The 23,035-nt window shown below is 51.1% G+C and overlaps 1 protein-coding gene across 1 annotated transcript in view; it reads right to left on the reverse strand.

The window, feature by feature from the left end:
- The window catches only part of LOC124046967 (tau-tubulin kinase 2-like), a gene marked incomplete at its 3' end in the record, with an annotated part of 51,939 nt that overhangs the window by 4,896 nt on the left and 24,008 nt on the right, over positions 1-23,035 (reverse strand). The window contains exons 8-12 of the mRNA XM_046367716.1: positions 8,354-8,479; positions 7,898-8,055; positions 7,420-7,630; positions 4,755-4,981; positions 3,860-4,448 (exon numbers count right to left, since the gene is read on the reverse strand). Of these exons, the coding sequence (XP_046223672.1) occupies positions 3,860-4,448; positions 4,755-4,981; positions 7,420-7,630; positions 7,898-8,055; positions 8,354-8,479 (1,311 nt within the window). The remainder of the gene's footprint in view (positions 1-3,859; positions 4,449-4,754; positions 4,982-7,419; positions 7,631-7,897; positions 8,056-8,353; positions 8,480-23,035) is intronic.

A 23,035-nucleotide genomic window follows, 5' to 3' on the forward strand; every position in this document is an offset into this window, starting at 1 on the left:
GTGAAGTGTTTTACAGTGAGGTATGTAATAGTGAAGTGTTTTACAGTGAGGTATGTAATAGTGAAGTGTTTTACAGTGAGGTATGTAATAGTGAAGTGTTTTACAGTGAGGTATGTAATAGTGAAGTGCTTTACAGTGAGGAATGTATTGGTTACATTTTTACAGTGAGGTATGTAATAGTGAAGTGTTTTACAGTGAGGTATGTAATAGTGAAGTGTTTTACAGTGAGGTATGTAATAGTGAAGTGCTTTACAGTGAGGAATGTATTGGTTACATTTTTACAGTGGGGTATGTAATAGTGAATTGTTTTACAGTGAGGAATGTAATAGTGAAGTGTTTTACAGTGAGGTATGTAATAGTGAAGTGTTTTACAGTGAGGTATGTAATAGTGAAGTGCTTTACAGTGAGGAATGTATTGGTTACATTTTTACAGTGAGGTATGTAATAGTGACGTGTTTTACAGTGAGGTATGTAATAGTGAAGTGCTTTACAGTGAGGAATGTATTGGTTACATTTTTACAGTGAGGTATGTAATAGTGACATGTTTTACAGTGAGGAATGTAATAGTGAAGTGTTTTACAGTGAGGTATGTAATAGTGAAGTGTTTTACAGTGAGGTATGTAATAGTGAAGTGCTTTACAGTGAGGAATGTATTGGTTACATTTTTACAGTGAGGTATGTAATAGTGATGTGTTTTACAGTGCGGAATGTATTGGTTACATTTTTACAGTGAGGTATGTAATAGTAAAGTGTTTTACAGTGAGGAATGTATTGGTTACATTTTTACAGTGAGTAATGTAATAGTGAAGTGCTTTACAGTGAGATATGTAATAGTGAAGTACTTTACAGTGAGGTATGTAATAGTGACATGTTTTACAGTGAGGAATGTAATAGTGAAGTGTTTTACAGTGAGGTATGTAATAGTGAAGTGTTTTACAGTGAGGTATGTAATAGTGAAGTGTTTTACATTGAGGTATGTAATAGTGAAGAGTTTTACAGTGAGGTATGTAATAGTGAAGTGCTTTACAGTGAGGAATGTATTGGTTACATTTTTACAGTGAGGTATGTAATAGTGAATTGTTTTACAGTGAGGAATGTAATAGTGAAGTGTTTTACAGTGAGGTATGTAATAGTGAAGTGTTTTACAGTGAGGTATGTAATAGTGAAGTGCTTTACAGTGAGGAATGTATTGGTTACATTTTTACAGTGAGGTATGTAATAGTGAATTGTTTTACAGTGAGGAATGTAATAGTGAAGTGTTTTACAGTGAGGTATGTAATAGTGAAGTGTTTTACAGTGAGGTATGTAATAGTGAAGTGCTTTACAGTGAGGAATGTATTGGTTACATTTTTACAGTGAGGTATGTAATAGTGAAGTGTTTCACAGTGAGGTATGTAATAGTGAAGTGCTTTACAGTGAGGAATGTATTGGTTACATTTTTACAGTGAGGTATGTAATAGTGACATGTTTTACAGTGAGGAATGTAATAGTGAAGTGTTTTACAGTGAGGTATGTAATAGTGAAGTGTTTTACAGTGAGGTATGTAATAGTGAAGTGCTTTACAGTGAGGAATGTATTGGTTACATTTTTACAGTGAGGTATGTAATAGTGATGTGTTTTACAGTGCGGAATGTATTGGTTACATTTTTACAGTGAGGTATGTAATAGTAAAGTGTTTTACAGTGAGGAATGTATTGGTTACATTTTTACAGTGAGTAATGTAATAGTGAAGTGCTTTACAGTGAGATATGTAATAGTGAAGTGTTTTACAGTGAGGTATGTAATAGTGAAGTGTTTTACAGTGAGGTATGTAATAGTGAAGTGTTTTACAGTGAGGTATGTAATAGTGAAGTGTTTTACAGTGAGGTATGTAATAGTGAAGTGTTTTACAGTGAGGTATGTAATAGTGAAGTGTTTTACAGTGAGGTATGTAATAGTGAAGTGTTTTACAGTGAGGAATGTAATAGTGAAGTGTTTTACAGTGAGGTATGTAATAGTGAAGTGTTTTACAGTGAGGTATGTAATAGTGAAGTGCTTTACAGTGAGGAATGTATTGGTTACATTTTTACAGTGAGGTATGTAATAGTGAAGTGTTTTACAGTGAGGTATGTAATAGTGAAGTGTTTTACAGTGAGGTATGTAATAGTGAAGTGCTTTACAGTGAGGAATGTATTGGTTACATTTTTACAGTGAGGTATGTAATAGTGAAGTGTTTTACAGTGAGGTATGTAATAGTGAAGTGTTTTACAGTGAGGTATGTAATAGTGAAGTGCTTTACAGTGAGGAATGTATTGGTTACATTTTTACAGTGAGGTATGTAATAGTGATGTGTTTTACAGTGCGGAATGTATTGGTTACATTTTTACAGTGAGGTATGTAATAGTAAAGTGTTTTACAGTGAGGAATGTATTGGTTACATTTTTACAGTGAGTAATGTAATAGTGAAGTGCTTTACAGTGAGATATGTAATAGTGAAGTACTTTACAGTGAGGTATGTAATAGTGACATGTTTTACAGTGAGGAATGTAATAGTGAAGTGCTTTACAGTGAGGAATGTATTGGTTACATTTTTACAGTGAGGTATGTAATAGTGAAGTGTTTTACAGTGAGGTATGTATTGGTTACATTTTTACAGTGAGTAATGTAATAGTGAAGTACTTTACAGTGAGGTATGTAATAGTGAAGTGTTTTACAGTGAGGTATGTAATAGTGAAGTGCTTTACAGTGAGGAATGTATTGGTTACATTTTTACAGTGAGGTATGTAATAGTGAAGTGTTTTACAGTGAGGTATGTAATAGTGAAATGTTTTACAGTGAGGTATGTAATAGTGAAGTGTTTTACAGTGAGGTATGTAATAGTGAAATGTTTTACAGTGAGGTATGTAATAGTGAAGTGCTTTACAGTGAGGAATGTATTGGTTACATTTTTACAGTGAGGTATGTAATAGTGAATTGTTTTACAGTGAGGAATGTAATAGTGAAGTGTTTTACAGTGAGGTATGTAATAGTGAAGTGCTTTACAGTGAGGTATGTAATAGTGAAGTGCTTTACAGTGAGGAATGTATTGGTTACATTTTTACAGTGAGGTATGTAATAGTGAAGTGTTTTACAGTGAGGTATGTAATAGTGAAGTGTTTTACAGTGAGGTATGTAATAGTGAAGTGTTTTACAGTGAGGTATGTAATAGTGAAGTGTTTTACAGTGAGGTATGTAATAGTGAAGTGCTTTACAGTGAGGAATGTATTGGTTACATTTTTACAGTGAGGTATGTAATAGTGATGTGTTTTACAGTGCGGAATGTATTGGTTACATTTTTACAGTGAGGTATGTAATAGTAAAGTGTTTTACAGTGAGGAATGTATTGGTTACATTTTTACAGTGAGGAATGTATTGGTTACATTTTTACAGTGAGGAATGTAATAGTGAAGTGTTTTACAGTGAGGTATGTAATAGTGAAGTGTTTTACAGTGAGGTATGTAATAGTGAAGTGCTTTACAGTGAGGAATGTATTGGTTACATTCTTACAGTGAGGTATGTAATAGTGAAGTGTTTTACAGTGAGGTATGTAATAGTGAAGTGTTTTACAGTGAGGTATGTAATAGTGAAGTGCTTTACAGTGAGGAATATATTGGTTACATTTTTACATTGAGGTATGTAATAGTGATGTGTTTTACAGTGAGGTATGTAATTGTGACATGTGTTACAGTGAGGTACGTAATAGCGAAATGTTTACAGTGAGATATGTAATAGTGAAGTATTTTACAGTGAGGAATGTAATAGTGAAGTGCTTTACAGTGAGATATGTAATAGTGCCGTGTTTTACAGTGAACCTTGTCATACTAGTCTGTGAGGTCCGTACCTGTGTGAGTGCTCCCTCAGCCAGGGCATCAGCAGGGCTAGAGGGGGTGACGGGGGGCAGGCTTCCCGTAGGTCCCACACTCAGTTCCAGCCTGTCCACCCTGGCGGGTCGTCCGCTGGCGCCTGGATGCCCCTGGAGGTCCCCATCCCTGTGTCCATGGATCTGACCAGGACTGGAGTTCCGTGTGGACCCTTCTCCTGCCCCAAAGGGTACCTCCAGCACCTGCAGCTCCTCTTCTTCCTCCTTGGAGGGGCTGGTCGTAGCTTTATCTCCCATTCCGGTCCCTGGGGACCCGCTGGGCCTCTCCATCATCACCCACTCCCTGGAGTCCACCTTCCCCTGTCCGGAGCTCAGGTTGAAGGCCACGAAGCCTCCGCTGCTGGGGGCCACCTCGCCCTGTTCCAGAGACCTGTGGGAGTGAGGGGAGACGGGTTTGGGTGAACCGCTGGCACCGCCACCGGATAGGAACTCCTCGTCATTGTGCCAGACTCGGTCAGTGCCACCACGCCCTGGTCCTGTGGCACCTCCAGTGGGTACAGCCAGGCCCTTCTCCTGCTGCTGCCCACAGCCCTCCAGCTGATTCCCTGAGCTGGAGAGACACACCGACCGATTGAACAGGTCAGGCAACGGCAGATTATAACATAGTAGTTAGTGAGGGTGAGGGTTAGCAGAGTTAGCAATAGCAGGGTTGAGGTCAATTGCATTGAAATTCAGTCAGTTTAGGAAGTAAACTAATTCATCATTAAAACAAACTTTTAAATGATTGTATAGGAACTTTAGTTCATCTTGATTAATATCCTGAACAGACTGAATTGCAGTAGAATCTAGTCCCTGGTTGTTATGTTAGTGTAGTATGGAAGGAATAGAAGGCCAGAGGGTTAGTGGGGGTACTGACCACGCCTCCATGAACCGTTCAGGACTGGGCTTGGTCTCCAAGGTCAGTCTCCTGTCCAGCTCAAAGCTGTGGATGTTACGGAGCTTCCTGAGGAGAGGACTACCACCATCCTGTCCTGACACCCCCACTATCTCAGAGTGTACCCGGACAGGGGAGCCCAGGCTGAGGTTGGCATACGGGTTCTGGAGAACCCCCTGGTTGTTGCTGTGCTCCTCCTCTGTTGCTGCCTAGTGGGGAGAGAAAGGGGGGGATAGAGTGATATATGGTTGAACTCAGTTATATATATATGGTGTGTGTGTTTCAGGGTTTCCAGCACCGGACGTTTGACCGGCAGCATTTTAATTTACTGGACATTTGAGAAATGTACCGGATCCATATGCATTGGGTGCAACGGGATGAGTCCTTCTTACTGAATCCTGATGCGCAGTTTGGAGAAGTTAGAATGACTGTCCACATGTACTTTCTTTCAGCCAACGTACAGCAAAATCCCCAGCCTATGTCAATCTACTATCTCCCATAGTAGAAAAGTTAACCTATTCTATTGGTCAGCTTGCCGTTCTGTGCGAGAAAGAAATAGCCTATTCCAAACAGACTCTGGGACAGTTATGTGATGATAGATGCCAATTTCATACAACCAATAGTCCTAGGCTACATTAAAATACTTTAGAAAAGCAATGAGGCTGATGCAACAGATCAGAACATTTAGCTCAAAATGTTGATAAACTTATTTCTTCACAACGCAGCAATGTGCACAAGGCAGTAGGCTACACAAGGCAGTAGGCTACACAAGTCGGTAGGCTACACAAGTCGGTAGGCTACACAAGTCGGTAGGCTACACAAGGCAGTAGGCTACACAAGTCGGTAGGCTACACAAGGCAGTAGGCTACACAAGGCAGTAGGCTACACAAGGCAGTAGGCTACACAAGTCGGTAGGCTACACAAGTCGGTAGGCTACACAAGTCGGTAAGCTGCACAAGGCGGTAGGCTGCACAAGGCGGTAGGCTACACAAGTCGGTAAGCTACACAAGTCCGTAAGCTACACAAGTCGGTAAGCTACACAAGTCGGTAAGCTACACAGTCGGTAAGCTACGCAAGTCGGTAAGCTACACAGTCGGTAAGCTACACAAGGCGGTAAGCTACACAAGGCAGTAGGCTACACAAGGCAGTAGGCTACACAAGGCAGTAGACTACACAAGGCGGTAGGCTGCACAAGGCGGTAGGCTGCACAAGGCAGTAGGCTACTCAAGTCGGTAGGCTACACAAGTCGGTAAGCTACACAAGTCGGTAAGCTACACAGTCGGTAAGCTACACAGTCGGTAAGCTACACAGTCGGTAAGCTACACAAGTCGGTAAGCTACACAAGTCGGTAAGCTACACAAGTCGGTAAGCTACACAGTCGGTAAGCTACACAGTCGGTAAGCTACACAGTCGGTAAGCTACACAAGTCGGTAAGCTACACAAGTCGGTAAGCTACACAAGTCGGTAAGCTACACAGTCGGTAAGCTACACAAGTCGGTAAGCTACACATTCGGTAAGCTACACAAGTCGGTAAGCTACACAAGTCGGTAGGCTACACAAGTCGGTAAGCTACACATTCGGTAAGCTACACAAGTCGGTAAGCTACACATTCGGTAAGCTACACAAGTCGGTAAGCTACACAAGTCGGTAAGCTACACAAGTCGGTAAGCTACACAAGTCGGTAGGCTACGTGCAAATGATCGTTCCTTAATGCAGTTAGCGGGAAAACACCATTGCCAAAAGCCCACCACACATGTGACAGAGATGAAAATATCTGTTTGAAATGTCGAAAGAGGTCTAAAGAGGCAACAACTATCATGTGCTGCTGATATAACTAGGATAATGCCTTTGGCTGCTAGACAATGAAAGAAAGTTGATTTAAAAACCAAAAGAACATGAGAGAAATAGGCTACATGGTTTCAATGGTATATGGAAGTCTTTAGAAAAATTATTTTGTCTAGGCTACTTTGAAGCAAGTAAAACTTTAAAGTTTCAAACAATTAAGTGCATGTTTTCAAAATGCATACTGCCTCCAGCTCATTGTAAAGTGGTGTGTGACACGCTGAATCCTGCCTACCCCTGCCTATGCACTTGAATCATGAATAGAAAGCACGTTTCAATTACCAGTTGAGAAATGTAAATATATTTGCTTTTTTTTAATCGTGGCCATGAAAACGTTTTTTTTTCACACGTGATTTTGCATTTAGATTTGTTGTACAATGATTGGTCTTATAAAAGCATGTTTCACTCCAGCAACAACGAATGAGCTGTTTGAGAAGCTGTAGCAGCAGCTCTTGCACTGTCTGACAGATTTTCTACTCAAATGTAGGGTCTGTATCTGTATGCTGTGCAGGAGTGATAAATAAGATAGGCTACATAGCGACAAACAGAAATACACACCTGCCAATTTAATTCCACTAAATTATGCAAATGTGCCTATAGATCAATAAGCATGACCAGTCAAATATATTTCCATCGACTAGTATTTCTATCAATGAATAGGCTAAAAAGCATTATTTTGCAATGGGATTTTAGCCGGGGGCAATTAGCCGGAGTATATGTTATTTATTGGCTTTTGAGGGAAGAGTGTATAAAGGCCTATTACCGGCTAATGGAAACCCTGGTGTGTGTATGTTCTCCTCTCTACCTTCCACACCGCGGTCCTGATGCGGTTACGGTTACGGTCCAGCTCCTCCCAGACGTCAGCTTCCTGGTTGGCCCGGGGCATGCTGGGGGATCCGGGGCGGCGGTCTGGAGGAGGGTTGTTCTCCCCGTTGTCACTAAGCTGCTCGTCCTGCAGAACATCGTCTGTGTTCTCCCTCGCCAGGTCCCCAGGGATCAGGGATGCATTGGCCATGCTGAAATTATAGAGTGAATGTTACTCTGATGTCACTAAGTCATCCATCCATTCATCAGTTAATTCATTAATTAATGCATTCATTCAACGGGTGGATACATTTAACAATTCATTTATTCATCCATTCATTCAACAGGTAGATTATTTTATCCATCCATTCATTCATCCATCCTTCCATTCAACAGGTAGATTCATCCATCCATCCATCCATTCATTCATTCATTCAACAGGTAGATTAATTCATTACAAAGGTAGATTAGTCTCTTACCCCATGTGTGCTGGGGTGAGTCGTGTGTGATGCTGTGGTGTGGTGGCTGTAGCGTTGATGGTCAGAGTACCATCAGACCCAGTCCTCTCCCAGTCATACGGGTCATTCTCCACCACGTTGTAGGTCTTCATACTGTTGTCAAACACTGACAACAGCAGCTACAACACAACAGAAAGTCACATGATGTCATATCCTGAGATACCTTACAGCTTGTACAACATCACTGACTGTCTGACTGATGGATACTTAGTACTCCAGAAAGAGGGCTCAGACATTCATACAGTCAGGCAGACAATCAGTCGGTCTGAAAACATACACTACATACACACACATCCTGGGACTTACCGTATATTGACACAGGGAACTGTAACAAAATGCTTAGTTCTAACTGTTAAAACATAGAGATACTGTACACACACATAGAGTAGGTAAAGGGAGAGAGATCTGCCATCTTACCTGATAGTCTGGTTTGGTGAAGTAGTCCAGGTTAGAGATGTGATCCAGGAAGACAGTGAACTCAGCAGGCAGGTGTTTCAGCATGAGCCTGTGGTCATAGGTGTCCTTCAACTTCCCTACATGGTCCTGGGGAGGGAGGGAGGGAGAAAGAGGAGTTTCAGCATGAGCCTGTGGTCATAGGTGTCCTTCAACTTCCCTACATGGTCCTGGGGAGGGAGGGAGGGAGGGAGAGAGAGGTGTTTCAGCATGAGCCTGTGGTCATAGGTGTCCTTCAACTTCCCTACATGGTCCTGGGGAGGGAGGGAGGGAGGGAGGGAGGGAGGGAGGGAGGTGTTTCAACATGAGCCTGTGGTCAGGTGTCCTTCAGCTTCCCTACATGCTCCTGGGGAGAGAGGGAGGGAGGGAGGGAGGGAGGGAGGGAGGGGTGTTTCAGCATGAGCCTGTGGTCATAGGTGTCCTTCAGCTTCCCTACATGCTCCTGGGGAGGGAGGGAGGGAGGGAGGGAGGGAGGGAGGGAGGGAGGGAGAGGTGTTTCAGCATGAGCCTGTGGTCATAGGTGTCCTTCAGCTTCCCTACATGGTCCTGGGGAGGGAGGGAGGGAGGGAGAGAGAGGTGTTTCAGCATGAGCCTGTGGTCATAGGTGTCCTTCAACTTCCCTACATGGTCCTGGGGAGGGAGGGAGGGAGGGAGGGAGGGAGGGAGGGAGGGAGGGAGGGAGGGAGGGAGGGAGGGAGGGAGGGAGGGAGGGAGGGAGGGAGGGAGGGAGAGAGAGGTGTTTCAACATGAGCCTGTGGTCATAGGTGTCCTTCAGCTTCCCTACATGCTCCTGGGGAGGGGGAGGGAGGGAGGGAGGGAGGGAGGGAGGGAGGGAGGGAGGGAGGGGTGTTTCAGCATGAGCCTGTGGTCATAGGTGTCCTTCAGCTTCCCTACATGCTCCTGGGGAGGGAGGGAGGGAGGGAGGGAGGGAGGGAGGGAGGGAGGGAGGGAGGGAGGGAGGGAGGGAGAGAGAGGTGTTTCAGCATGAGCCTGTGGTCATAGGTGTCCTTCAACTTCCCTACATGGTCCTGGGGAGGGAGGGAGGGAGGGAGGGAGGGAGGGAGAGAGAGGTGTTTCAACATGAGCCTGTGGTCATAGGTGTCCTTCAGCTTCCCTACATGCTCCTGGGGAGAGAGGGAGGGAGGGAGGGAGGGAGGGAGGGAGGGAGGGGTGTTTCAGCATGAGCCTGTGGTCATAGGTGTCCTTCAGCTTCCCTACATGCTCCTGGGGAGGGAGGGAGGGAAAGAGAGAGATGGAGAGAGAGGTGTTTCAGCATGAGCCTGTGGTCATAGGTGTCCTTCAACTTCCCTACATGCTCCTGGGGAGGGAGGGAGGGAGGGAGGGAGGGAGGGAGGGAGGGAGGGAGGGAGGGAGGGAGGGAGGGAGGGAGGGAGGGAGGGAGGGAGAGGTGTTTCAGCATGAGCCTGTGGTCATAGGTGTCCTTCAGCTTCCCTACATGCTCCTGGGGAGGGAGGGAGGGAGGGAGGGAGGGAGGGAGGGAGAGGTGTTTCAGCATGAGCCTGTGGTCATAGGTGTCCTTCAGCTTCCCTACATGCTCCTGGGGAGGGAGGGAGGGAAAGAGAGAGATGGAGAGAGAGGTGTTTCAGCATGAGCCTGTGATCATAGGTGTCCTTCAACTTCCCTATATGCTCCTGGGGAGGGAGGGAGGGAGGGAGGGAGGGAGGGAGGGAGGGAGGGAGGGAGGGAGGGAGGGAGGGAGGGAGGGAGGGAGGGAGGGAGGGAGAGAGGTGTTTCAGCATGAGCCTGTGGTCATAGGTGTCCTTCAGCTTCCCTACATGCTCCTGGGGAGGGAGGGAGGGAGGGAGGGAGAGGTGTTTCAGCATGAGCCTGTGGTCATAGGTGTCCTTCAGCTTCCCTACATGCTCCTGGGGAGGGAGGGAGGGAAAGAGAGAGATGGAGAGAGAGGTGTTTCAGCATGAGCCTGTGGTCATAGGTGTCCTTCAGCTTCCCTACATGCTCCTGGGGAGGGAGGGAGGGAGGGAGGGAAAGAGAGAGAGGTGTTTCAGCATGAGCCTGTGGTCATAGGTGTCCTTCAACTTCCCTACATGCTCCTGGGGAGGGAGGGAGAGAGGGAGGGAGGGAGATAGAGAGATGGAGAGAGAGGTGTTTCATGATGAGCCAGTGGTCATAGGTGTCCTTCAGCATCCCTACATGGTCCTGGGGAGGGAGAGATGGAGAGAGAGGTGTTTCATGATGAGCCTGTGGTCATAGGTGTCCTTCAACTTCCCTACATGCCCCTGGGGAGGGAGGGAGGGAGAGAGGGAGGGAGGGAGATAGAGAGATGGAGAGAGAGGTGTTTCATGATGAGCCAGTGGTCATAGGTGTCCTTCAGCTTCCCTACATTCTCCTGGGGAGGGAGGGAGGGAGGGAGGGAGGGAGGTGTTTCAGCATGAGCCTGTGGTCATAGGTGTCCTTCAGCTTCCCTACATGCTCCTGGGGAGGGAGGGAGGGAGGGAGGGAGGGAAAGAGAGAGGTGTTTCAGCATGAGCCTGTGGTCATAGGTGTCCTTCAACTTCCCTACATGCTCCTGGGGAGGGAGGGAGAGAGGGAGGGAGGGAGATAGAGAGATGGAGAGAGAGGTGTTTCATGATGAGCCAGTGGTCATAGGTGTCCTTCAGCATCCCTACATGGTCCTGGGGAGGGAGAGATGGAGAGAGAGGTGTTTCATGATGAGCCTGTGGTCATAGGTGTCCTTCAACTTCCCTACATGGTCCTGGGGAGGGAGAGATGGAGAGAGAGTTGTTTCATGATGAGCCTGTGGTCATAGGTGTCCTTCAGCATCCCTACATGGTCCTGGGGAGGGAGAGATGGAGAGAGAGGTGTTTCATGATGAGCCTGTGGTCATAGGTGTCCTTCAACTTCCCTACATGCTCCTGGGGAGGGAGGGAGAGAGGGAGAGAGAGGTGTTTCATGATGAGCCGGTGGTCATAGGTGTCCTTCAGCATCCCTACATGGTCCTGGGGAGGGAGGGAGGGAAAGAGAGAGATGGAGAGAGAGGTGTTTCAGCATGAGCCTGTGGTCATAGGTGTCCTTCAACTTCCCTACATGCTCCTGGGGAGGGAGGGAGGGAGGGGAGAGGGAGGGAGGGAGGGAGGGAGGGAGGGAGGGAGGGAGGGAGGGAGGGAGGGAGGGAGGGAGGGAGGGAGGGAGGGAGGGAGAGAGAGGTGTTTCAGCATGAGCCTGTGGTCATAGGTGTCCTTCAGCTTCCCTACATGCTCCTGGGGAGGGAGGGAGGGAGGGAGGGAGGTGTTTCAGCATGAGCCTGTGGTCATAGGTGTCCTTCAGCTTCCCTACATGCTCCTGGGGAGGGAGGGAGGGAAAGAGAGAGATGGAGAGAGAGGTGTTTCAGCATGAGCCTGTGATCATAGGTGTCCTTCAACTTCCCTATATGCTCCTGGGGAGGGAGGGAGGGGGAGGGAGGGAGGGAGGGAGGGAGGGAGGGAGGGGGAGGGAGGGAGGGAGGGAGGGAGGGAGGGAGGGAGGGAGGGAGGGAGGGAGGGAGAGAGAGTGTTTCAGCATGAGCCTGTGGTCATAGGTGTCCTTCAGCTTCCCTACATGCTCCTGGGGAGGGAGGGAGGGAAAGAGAGAGATGGAGAGAGAGGTGTTTCAGCATGAGCCTGTGATCATAGGTGTCCTTCAACTTCCCTATATGCTCCTGGGGAGGGAGGGAGGGAGGGAGGGAGGGAGGGAGGGAGGGAGGGAGGGAGGGGGAGGGAGGGAGGGAGGGAGGGAGGGAGGGAGGGAGAGAGAGGTGTTTCAGCATGAGCCTGTGGTCATAGGTGTCCTTCAGCTTCCCTACATGCTCCTGGGGAGGGAGGGAGGGAGGGAGGGAGGGAGGAGAGAGGTGTTTCAGCATGAGCCTGTGGTCATAGGTGTCCTTCAGCTTCCCTACATGCTCCTGGGGAGGGAGGGAGGGAAAGAGAGATGGAGAGAGAGGTGTTTCAGCATGAGCCTGTGGTCATAGGTGTCCTTCAGCTTCCCTACATGCTCCTGGGGAGGGAGGGAGGGAGGGAGGGAGGGAGGGAGGGAGGGAGGGAAAGAGAGAGAGGTGTTTCAGCATGAGCCTGTGGTCATAGGTGTCCTTCAACTTCCCTACATGCTCCTGGGGAGGGAGGGAGAGAGGGAGGGAGGGAGATAGAGAGATGGAGAGAGAGGTGTTTCATGATGAGCCAGTGGTCATAGGTGTCCTTCAGCATCCCTACATGGTCCTGGGGAGGGAGAGATGGAGAGAGAGGTGTTTCATGATGAGCCTGTGGTCATAGGTGTCCTTCAACTTCCCTACATGCCCCTGGGGAGGGAGGGAGGGAGAGAGGGGGAGGGAGGGAGATAGAGAGATGGAGAGAGAGGTGTTTCATGATGAGCCAGTGGTCATAGGTGTCCTTCAGCTTCCCTACATTCTCCTGGGGAGGGAGGGGGAGGGAGGGAGGGAGGGAGGGAGGTGTTTCAGCATGAGCCTGTGGTCATAGGTGTCCTTCAGCTTCCCTACATGCTCCTGGGGAGGGAGGGAGGGAGGGAGGGAGGGAGGGAGGGAGGGAGGGAGGGAGGGAGGGAGGGAGGGAAGGGAGGGAGGGAAAGTTTCAGCATGAGCCTGTGGTCATAGGTGTCCTTCAACTTCCCTACATGCTCCTGGGGAGGGAGGGAGAGAGGGAGGGAGGGAGATAGAGAGATGGAGAGAGAGGTGTTTCATGATGAGCCAGTGGTCATAGGTGTCCTTCAGCATCCCTACATGGTCCTGGGGAGGGAGAGATGGAGAGAGAGGTGTTTCATGATGAGCCTGTGGTCATAGGTGTCCTTCAACTTCCCTACATGGTCCTGGGGAGGGAGAGATGGAGAGAGAGTTGTTTCATGATGAGCCTGTGGTCATAGGTGTCCTTCAGCATCCCTACATGGTCCTGGGGAGGGAGAGATGGAGAGAGAGGTGTTTCATGATGAGCCTGTGGTCATAGGTGTCCTTCAACTTCCCTACATGCTCCTGGGGAGGGAGGGAGAGAGGGAGAGAGAGGTGTTTCATGATGAGCCGGTGGTCATAGGTGTCCTTCAGCATCCCTACATGGTCCTGGGGAGGGAGGGAGGGAAAGAGAGAGATGGAGAGAGAGGTGTTTCAGCATGAGCCTGTGGTCATAGGTGTCCTTCAACTTCCCTACATGCTCCTGGGGAGGGAGGGAGGGAGGGAGGGAGGGAGGGAGGGAGGGAGGGAGGGAGGGAGGGAGGGAGGGAGGGAGGGAGGGAGGGAGGGAGGGAGAGAGAGGTGTTTCAGCATGAGCCTGTGGTCATAGGTGTCCTTCAGCTTCCCTACATGCTCCTGGGGAGGGAGGGAGGGAGGGAGGGAGGGAGAGGTGTTTCAGCATGAGCCTGTGGTCATAGGTGTCCTTCAGCTTCCCTACATGCTCCTGGGGAGGGAGGGAGGGAAAGAGAGAGATGGAGAGAGAGGTGTTTCAGCATGAGCCTGTGATCATAGGTGTCCTTCAACTTCCCTATATGCTCCTGGGGAGGGAGGGAGGGAGGGAGGGAGGGGGGAGGGAGGGAGGGAGGGGGAGAGAGAGGTGTTTCAGCATGAGCCTGTGGTCATAGGTGTCCTTCAGCTTCCCTACATGCTCCTGGGGAGGGAGGGAGGGAGGGAAAGAGAGAGATGGAGAGAGAGGTGTTTCAGCATGAGCCTGTGATCATAGGTGTCCTTCAACTTCCCTATATGCTCCTGGGGAGGGAGGGAGGGAGGGAGGGAGGGAGGGAGGGAGGGAGGGAGGGAGGGAGGGAGGGAGGGAGGGAGGGGAGGGTTTCAGGGAGGGAGGGAGGGGGGAGGGAGGGAGGGAGGGAGGGAGAGAGAGATGGAGTGTTCAGCATGAGCCTGTGGTCATAGGTGTCCTTCAGCTTCCCTACATGCTCCTGGGGAGGGAGGGGAGGGAGGGAGGGAGGGAGGGTCCTTCAGGGTCCTGGGGAGGGGAGAGGAGGAGAGAGAGGTGTTTCAGCATGAGCCTGTGGTCATAGGGTCCTTCAGGCTCCTGGGGAGGGAGGGAGGGAGAGGGAGAGAGAGGTGTTTCATGATGAGCCTTGGTCATAGGTGTCCTTCAGCATGCTCCTGGGGAGGGAGGGAGGGAAAGAGAGAGATGGAGAGAGAGGTGTTTCAGCATGAGCCTGTGGTCATAGGTGTCCTTCAGCTTCCCTACATGCTCCTGGGGAGGGAGGGAGGGAGGGAGGGAGGGAGGGAGGGAAAGAGAGAGAGGTGTTTCAGCATGAGCCTGTGGTCATAGGTGTCCTTCAACTTCCCTACATGCTCCTGGGGAGGGAGGGAGAGAGGGAGGGAGGGAGATAGAGAGATGGAGAGAGAGGTGTTTCATGATGAGCCAGTGGTCATAGGTGTCCTTCAACTTCCCTACATGCCCCTGGGGAGGGAGGGAGGGAGAGAGGGAGGGAGGGAGATAGAGAGATGGAGAGAGAGGTGTTTCATGATGAGCCAGTGGTCATAGGTGTCCTTCAGCTTCCCTACATTCTCCTGGGGAGGGAGGGAGGGGGAGGGAGGGGGAGGGAGAGGTGTTTCAGCATGAGCCTGTGGTCATAGGTGTCCTTCAGCTTCCCTACATGCTCCTGGGGAGGGAGGGAGGGAGGGAGGGAGGGAGGGAGGGAGGGAGGGAGGGAGGGAGGGAGGGAGGGAGGGAGGGAGGGAGGGAGGGAAGAGAGAGGTGTTTCAGCATGAGCCTGTGGTCATAGGTGTCCTTCAACTTCCCTACATGCTCCTGGGGAGGGAGGGAGAGAGGGAGGGAGGGAGATAGAGAGATGGAGAGAGAGGTGTTTCATGATGAGCCAGTGGTCATAGGTGTCCTTCAGCATCCCTACATGGTCCTGGGGAGGGAGAGATGGAGAGAGAGGTGTTTCATGATGAGCCTGTGGTCATAGGTGTCCTTCAACTTCCCTACATGGTCCTGGGGAGGGAGAGATGGAGAGAGAGTTGTTTCATGATGAGCCTGTGGTCATAGGTGTCCTTCAGCATCCCTACATGGTCCTGGGGAGGGAGAGATGGAGAGAGAGGTGTTTCATGATGAGCCTGTGGTCATAGGTGTCCTTCAACTTCCCTACATGCTCCTGGGGAGGGAGGGAGAGAGGGAGAGAGAGGTGTTTCATGATGAGCCGGTGGTCATAGGTGTCCTTCAGCATCCCTACATGGTCCTGGGGAGGGAGGGAGGGAAAGAGAGAGATGGAGAGAGAGGTGTTTCAGCATGAGCCTGTGGTCATAGGTGTCCTTCAACTTCCCTACATGCTCCTGGGGAGGGAGGGAGGGAGGGAGGGAGGGAGGGAGGGAGGGAGGGAGGGAGGGAGGGAGGGAGGGAGGGGGAGGGAGGGAGGGAGAGAGAGGTGTTTCAGCATGAGCCTGTGGTCATAGGTGTCCTTCAGCTTCCCTACATGCTCCTGGGGAGGGAGGGAGGGAGGGAGGGAGGGAGAGGTGTTTCAGCATGAGCCTGTGGTCATAGGTGTCCTTCAGCTTCCCTACATGCTCCTGGGGAGGGAGGGAGGGAAAGAGAGAGATGGAGAGAGAGGTGTTTCAGCATGAGCCTGTGATCATAGGTGTCCTTCAACTTCCCTATATGCTCCTGGGGAGGGAGGGAGGGAGGGAGGGAGGGAGGGAGGGAGGGAGGGAGGGAGGGAGGGAGGGAGGGAGGGAGGGAGGGAGGGAGGGAGGGAGGGAGGGAGAGAGAGGTGTTTCAGCATGAGCCTGTGGTCATAGGTGTCCTTCAGCTTCCCTACATGCTCCTGGGGAGGGAGGGAGGGAGGGAGGGAGAGAGAGGTGTTTCAGCATGAGCCTGTGGTCATAGGTGTCCTTCAGCTTCCCTACATGCTCCTGGGGAGGGAGGGAGGGAGGGAGGGAGAGGGGAGGGAGGGAGGGAGGGAGATGGAGAGAGAGAGATGTTTCAGCATGAGCCTGTGGTCATAGGTGTCCTTCAGCTTCCCTACATGCTCCTGGGGAGGGAGGGAGGGAGGGAGGGAGGGAGGGAGGGAGGGAGGGAGCCTGGGTCAGGGAGGGTCCTTCAGGGAGGGGCTCCTGGGGAGGGAGGGAGGGAGGGAGAGAGGGAAAGAGAGAGGTGTTTCAGCATGAGCCTGTGGTCATAGGTGTCCTTCAACTTCCCTACATGCTCCTGGGGAGGGAGGGAGGAGAGGGAGGGAGGGAGATAGAGAGATGGAGAGAGAGGTGTTTCATGATGAGCCAGTGGTCATAGGTGTCCTTCAGCATCCCTACATGGTCCTGGGGAGGGAGGGAGATGGAGAGAGAGTGTTTCATGATGAGCCTGTGGTCATAGGTGTCCTTCAACTTCCCTACATGCCCCTGGGGAGGGAGGGAGGGAGGGAGAGGGAGGGAGGGAGATAGAGAGATGGAGAGAGAGGTGTTTCATGATGAGCCAGTGGTCATAGGTGTCCTTCAGCTTCCCTACATTCTCCTGGGGAGGGAGGGAGGGAGGGAGGGAGAGGTGTTTCAGCATGAGCCTGTGGTCATAGGTGTCCTTCAGCTTCCCTACATGCTCCTGGGGAGGGAGGGAGGGAGGGAGGGAGGGAGGGAGGGAGGGAGGGAGGGAGGGAGGGAGGGAGGGAGGGAAAGAGAGAGGTGTTTCAGCATGAGCCTGTGGTCATAGGTGTCCTTCAACTTCCCTACATGCTCCTGGGGAGGGAGGGAGAGAGGGAGGGAGGGAGATAGAGAGATGGAGAGAGAGGTGTTTCATGATGAGCCAGTGGTCATAGGTGTCCTTCAGCATCCCTACATGGTCCTGGGGAGGGAGAGATGGAGAGAGAGGTGTTTCATGATGAGCCTGTGGTCATAGGTGTCCTTCAACTTCCCTACATGGTCCTGGGGAGGGAGAGATGGAGAGAGAGTTGTTTCATGATGAGCCTGTGGTCATAGGTGTCCTTCAGCATCCCTACATGGTCCTGGGGAGGGAGAGATGGAGAGAGAGGTGTTTCATGATGAGCCTGTGGTCATAGGTGTCCTTCAACTTCCCTACATGCTCCTGGGGAGGGAGGGAGAGAGGGAGAGAGAGGTGTTTCATGATGAGCCGGTGGTCATAGGTGTCCTTCAGCATCCCTACATGGTCCTGGGGAGGGAGGGAGGGAAAGAGAGAGATGGAGAGAGAGGTGTTTCAGCATGAGCCTGTGGTCATAGGTGTCCTTCAACTTCCCTACATGCTCCTGGGGAGGGAGGGAGGGAGGGAGGGAGGGAGGGAGGGAGGGAGGGAGGGAGGGAGGGAGGGAGGGAGGGAGGGAGGGAGGGAGGGAGGGAGGGAGAGGTGTTTCAGCATGAGCCTGTGGTCATAGGTGTCCTTCAGCTTCCCTACATGCTCCTGGGGAGGGAGGGAGGGAGGGAGGGAGAGGTGTTTCAGCATGAGCCTGTGGTCATAGGTGTCCTTCAGCTTCCCTACATGCTCCTGGGGAGGGAGGGAGGGAAAGAGAGAGATGGAGAGAGAGGTGTTTCAGCATGAGCCTGTGATCATAGGTGTCCTTCAACTTCCCTATATGCTCCTGGGGAGGGAGGGAGGGAGGGAGGGAGGGAGGGAGGGAGGGAGGGAGGGAGGGAGGGAGGGAGGGAGGGAGGGAGGGAGGGAGGGAGAGAGAGGTGTTTCAGCATGAGCCTGTGGTCATAGGTGTCCTTCAGCTTCCCTACATGCTCCTGGGGAGGGAGGGAGGGAGGGAGGGAGGGAGGGAGAGGTGTTTCAGCATGAGCCTGTGGTCATAGGTGTCCTTCAGCTTCCCTACATGCTCCTGGGGAGGGAGGGAGGGAAAGAGAGAGATGGAGAGAGAGGTGTTTCAGCATGAGCCTGTGGTCATAGGTGTCCTTCAGCTTCCCTACATGCTCCTGGGGAGGGAGGGAGGGAGGGAGGGAGGGAGGGAGGGAGGGAGGGAGGGAGGGAGGGAGGGAGGGAGGGAGGGAAGGGAGGGAGGGAGGGAGGGGGGAAAGAGAGAGGTGTTTCAGCATGAGCCTGTGGTCATAGGTGTCCTTCAACTTCCCTACATGCTCCTGGGGAGGGAGGGAGAGAGGGAGGGAGGGAGATAGAGAGATGGAGAGAGAGGTGTTTCATGATGAGCCAGTGGTCATAGGTGTCCTTCAGCATCCCTACATGGTCCTGGGGAGGGAGAGATGGAGAGAGAGGTGTTTCATGATGAGCCTGTGGTCATAGGTGTCCTTCAACTTCCCTACATGCCCCTGGGGAGGGAGGGAGGGAGAGAGGGAGGGAGGGAGATAGAGAGATGGAGAGAGAGGTGTTTCATGATGAGCCAGTGGTCATAGGTGTCCTTCAGCTTCCCTACATTCTCCTGGGGAGGGAGGGAGGGAGGGAGGGAGAGGTGTTTCAGCATGAGCCTGTGGTCATAGGTGTCCTTCAGCTTCCCTACATGCTCCTGGGGAGGGGGAGGGAGGGAGGGAGGGAGGGAGGGAGGGAGGGAGGGAGGGAGGGAGGGAGGGAGGGAAAGAGAGAGGTGTTTCAGCATGAGCCTGTGGTCATAGGTGTCCTTCAACTTCCCTACATGCTCCTGGGGAGGGAGGGAGAGAGGGAGGGAGGGAGATAGAGAGATGGAGAGAGAGGTGTTTCATGATGAGCCAGTGGTCATAGGTGTCCTTCAGCATCCCTACATGGTCCTGGGGAGGGAGAGATGGAGAGAGAGGTGTTTCATGATGAGCCTGTGGTCATAGGTGTCCTTCAACTTCCCTACATGGTCCTGGGGAGGGAGAGATGGAGAGAGAGTTGTTTCATGATGAGCCTGTGGTCATAGGTGTCCTTCAGCATCCCTACATGGTCCTGGGGAGGGAGAGATGGAGAGAGAGGTGTTTCATGATGAGCCTGTGGTCATAGGTGTCCTTCAACTTCCCTACATGCTCCTGGGGAGGGAGGGAGAGAGGGAGAGAGAGGTGTTTCATGATGAGCCGGTGGTCATAGGTGTCCTTCAGCATCCCTACATGGTCCTGGGGAGGGAGGGAGGGAGGGAGGAAGGGAGGGAGATGGAGAGAGAGAGGTGTTTCATGATGAGCCTGTGGTCATAGGTGTCCTTCAACTTTCCTACATGCCCCTGGGGAGGGATGGAGGGAGAGAGGGAGGGAGGGAGATAGAGAGATGGAGAGAGAGGTGTTTCATGATGAGCCTGTGGTCATAGGTGTCCTTCAACTTCCCTACATGCTCCTGGGGAGGGAGGGAGAGAGGGAGGGAGGGAGGGAGATAGAGAGATGGAGAAAGAGGTGTTTCATGATGAGCCAGTGGTCATAGGTGTCCTTCAGCATCCCTACATGGTCCTGGGGAGGGAGAGATGGAGAGAGAGGTGTTTCATGATGAGCCTGTGGTCATAGGTGTCCTTCAACTTCCCTACATGCTCCTGGGGAGGGAGGGAGAGAGGGAGAGAGAGGTGTTTCATGATGAGCCGGTGGTCATAGGTGTCCTTCAGCATCCCTACATGGTCCTGGGGAGGGAGGGAGGGAGGAAGGGAGGGAGATGGAGAGAGAGAGGTGTTTCATGATGAGCATGGGGTCATAGGTGTCCTTCAGCATCCCTACATGCTCCTGGGGAGGGAGGGAGGTGTTTCATGATGAGCATGGGGTCATAGGTGTCCTTCAGCATCCCTACATGCTCCTGGGGAGGGAGGGAGGGAGGGAGAGGTGTTTCATGATCAGCATGGGGTCATAGGTGTCCTTCAGCATCCCTACTGCTCCTGGGGAGGGGTAGGAGGGGTGTTTCATGATGAGCATGGGGTCACCGGTGTCCTTCAACTTCCCTACATGGTCCTGGGGAGGGAGGGAGAAGGGAGGGAGATAGAGAGATGGAGAGAGAGGTGTTTCTGCCCAGTGGTCAGGTGTCCTTCACCTGGGGAGGGAGAGATGGAGAGAGAGGTGTTTCACCTGTGGTCATAGGTGTCCTTCAACTTCCCTACATGCCCCTGGGGAGGGAGGGAGGGAGAGGGGAGGGAAAGAGATGGAGAGAGAGGTGTTTCATGATGAGCCAGTGGTCATAGGTGTCAAGCCACATTCTCCTGGGGAGGGAGGGAGGGAGGGAGAGGTGTTTCACTGAGCCTGTGGTCATAGGTGTCCCCAGCTTCCCTCATGCCCTGGGGAGGGAGGGAGGGAGGGAGGGAGGGAGGGACAGGTGCATCAAAGGGAGGGAGGGAGGGAGACTGAAAAGAGGTGTTTCAGCTTGAGCCTATCTCAAGGTGTCCATCAACTTCCCTACATGCTTGGGGAGGGAGGGAGAGAGGGAGGGAGGGAGATAGAGAGATGGAAGAGAGGTGTTTCATGATGAGCCAGTGGTCATAGGTGTCCTTCAGCATCCCTACATGGTCCTGGGGAGGGAGAGATGGAGAGAGAGGTGTTTCATGATGAGCCTGTGGTCATAGGTGTCCTTCAACTTCCCTAGGTCCTGGGGAGGGAGAGATGGAGAATTGTTTCATGATGAGCCTGTGGTCATAGGTGTCCTTCCTTCAGCATCCCTACATGGTCCTGGGGAGGGAGGGAGGGAAGATGGAGAGAGAGGTGCATGATGAGCCTGTGGTCATAGGTGTCCTTCAACTTCCCTACATGGTCCTGGGGAGGGAGAGATAGAGAGAGTTGTTTCATGATGAGCCAGTGGTCATAGGTGTCCTTCAGCATCCCTACATGGTCCTGGGGAGGGAGAGATGGAGAGAGAGGTGTTTCATGATGAGCCTGTGGTCATAGGTGTCCTTCAACTTCCCTACATGCTCCTGGGGAGGGAGGGAGAGAGGGAGAGAGAGGTGTTTCAATGAGCATAGGTGTCCTTCAGCATCCCTACATGGTCCTGGGGAGGGAGGGAGGGAGGGAGGAAGGGAGGGAGATGGAGAGAGAGAGGTGTTTCATGATGAGCATGGGGTCATAGGTGTCCTTCAGCATCCCTACATGCTCCTGGGGAGGGAGGGAGGTGTTTCATGATGAGCATGGGGTCATAGGTGTCCTTCAGCATCCCTACATGCTCCTGGGGAGGGAGGGAGGGAGGGAGAGGTGTTTCATGATCAGCATGGGGTCATAGGTGTCCTTCAGCATCCCTACATGCTCCTGGGGAGGGAGGGAGGGGTGTTTCATGATGAGCATGGGGTCATAGGTGTCCTTCAACTTCCCTACATGCCCCTGGGGAGGGAGGGAGGGAGAGAGGGAGGGAGGGAGATAGAGAGATGGAGAGAGAGGTTTTCATGATGAGCCAGTGGTCATGGTGTCCTTCAGCATTCCCTACATTCTCCTGGGGAGGGAGGGAGGGAGGGAGGGAGAGGTGTACATGAGCCTTGGTCATATGTCCTTCACTTATTCCATACATGTCCTGGGGAAGGGAGGGAAGGGAGGGAGGGAGGGAGGGAGGGAGGGAGGGAGGGAGGGAAAGAGAGAGGTGTTTCAGCATGAGCCTTTGGTCATAGGTGTCCTTCAACTTCCCTACATGCTCCTGGAGGGAGAGAGGGAGGGAGGGAGATAGAGAGATGGAGAGAGAGGTGTTTCATGATAACCATGTCATATGTCCTTCAGATCCCTAAAGGGAGAGATGGAAAATTTGATTTGATTGTGGTTTGATAGGTGTCCTTCAACTCCCTACATGCTCCTGGGGAGGGAGGATGGAGAAGGTTGTTTCATGATGAGCCTGTGGTCATAGGTGTCCTTCAGCATCCCTACATGGTCCTGGGGAGGGAGAGATGGAGAGAGAGGTGTTTCAGCATGAGCCTGTGGTCATAGGTGTCCTTCAGCTTCCCTACATGGTCCTGGGGAGGGTTCACACATGTTGTTATGGAAGTATGGCTCAGTTGGTAGAGCATGGCGCTTGTAACGGCATGATTGTGTGTTTGATTCCCGTGGCCTCCTTTACATTAAATGTATGCACGCGTTACAGTCGTAAGTCACTTTGGATTTAAACATCTGCTAAAAGGCATATCCACTGAGTGTGCAAAACATTATGAAGTTTACTTACTCTTTCCATGACATAGACTGACCAGGTGAAATCTATGCTCCCTTATTAATGTCACTTATTCAATTCACTTCAATCAGTGTAGATGAAGGGGAGGAGACAGGATAAAGAATGATTTTTTAAGCCTTGAGACAATTGAGATTTAAGTAACAAAAGATTGAAGTACCTTTGAACAGGGTATGGTAGTAGGTGCCAGGCGCACCGGTTTGCGTGAAGAACTGCAACGTTGCTGGGTTTTTCCATGTGTGTATCAAGAATGGTCCAGCACCCAAAAGACATCCAGCCAATTTGACACAACTGTGGAAGGCATTGGAGTCTACATGGGCCAGCATCCTTGTGGAATGCTTTCAACACATTGTAGAGTCCATGTCCAGACAAATTGAGGCTGTTCTGAGGGCATCTCAATATTAGGAAAGCGTTCCTAATGTCTGGTATACTCAGTGTATATTATAACACTTTTTTTATGTACTCTCGTGCATGAGTATGCAGCGACGTCAGAGCTGTGACAAGTTATTGAGTTAGTCTGTCAGTCTCAAGTCAAGTCAAGTTAGCCAAAGATAACGTTACCATTACGAGTCATGTATCTAGCTAATGTTACCATTACGAGTCATGTACCTAGCTAATGTTACCATTACGAGTCATGTACCTAGCTAATGTTACCATTACGAGTCATGTACCTAGCTAACGTTACCATTACGAGTCATGTACC

This window comes from Oncorhynchus gorbuscha, linkage group LG10, assembly GCF_021184085.1.
Source record: "Oncorhynchus gorbuscha isolate QuinsamMale2020 ecotype Even-year linkage group LG10, OgorEven_v1.0, whole genome shotgun sequence".
Lineage (NCBI taxonomy): Eukaryota > Metazoa > Chordata > Actinopteri > Salmoniformes > Salmonidae > Oncorhynchus > Oncorhynchus gorbuscha.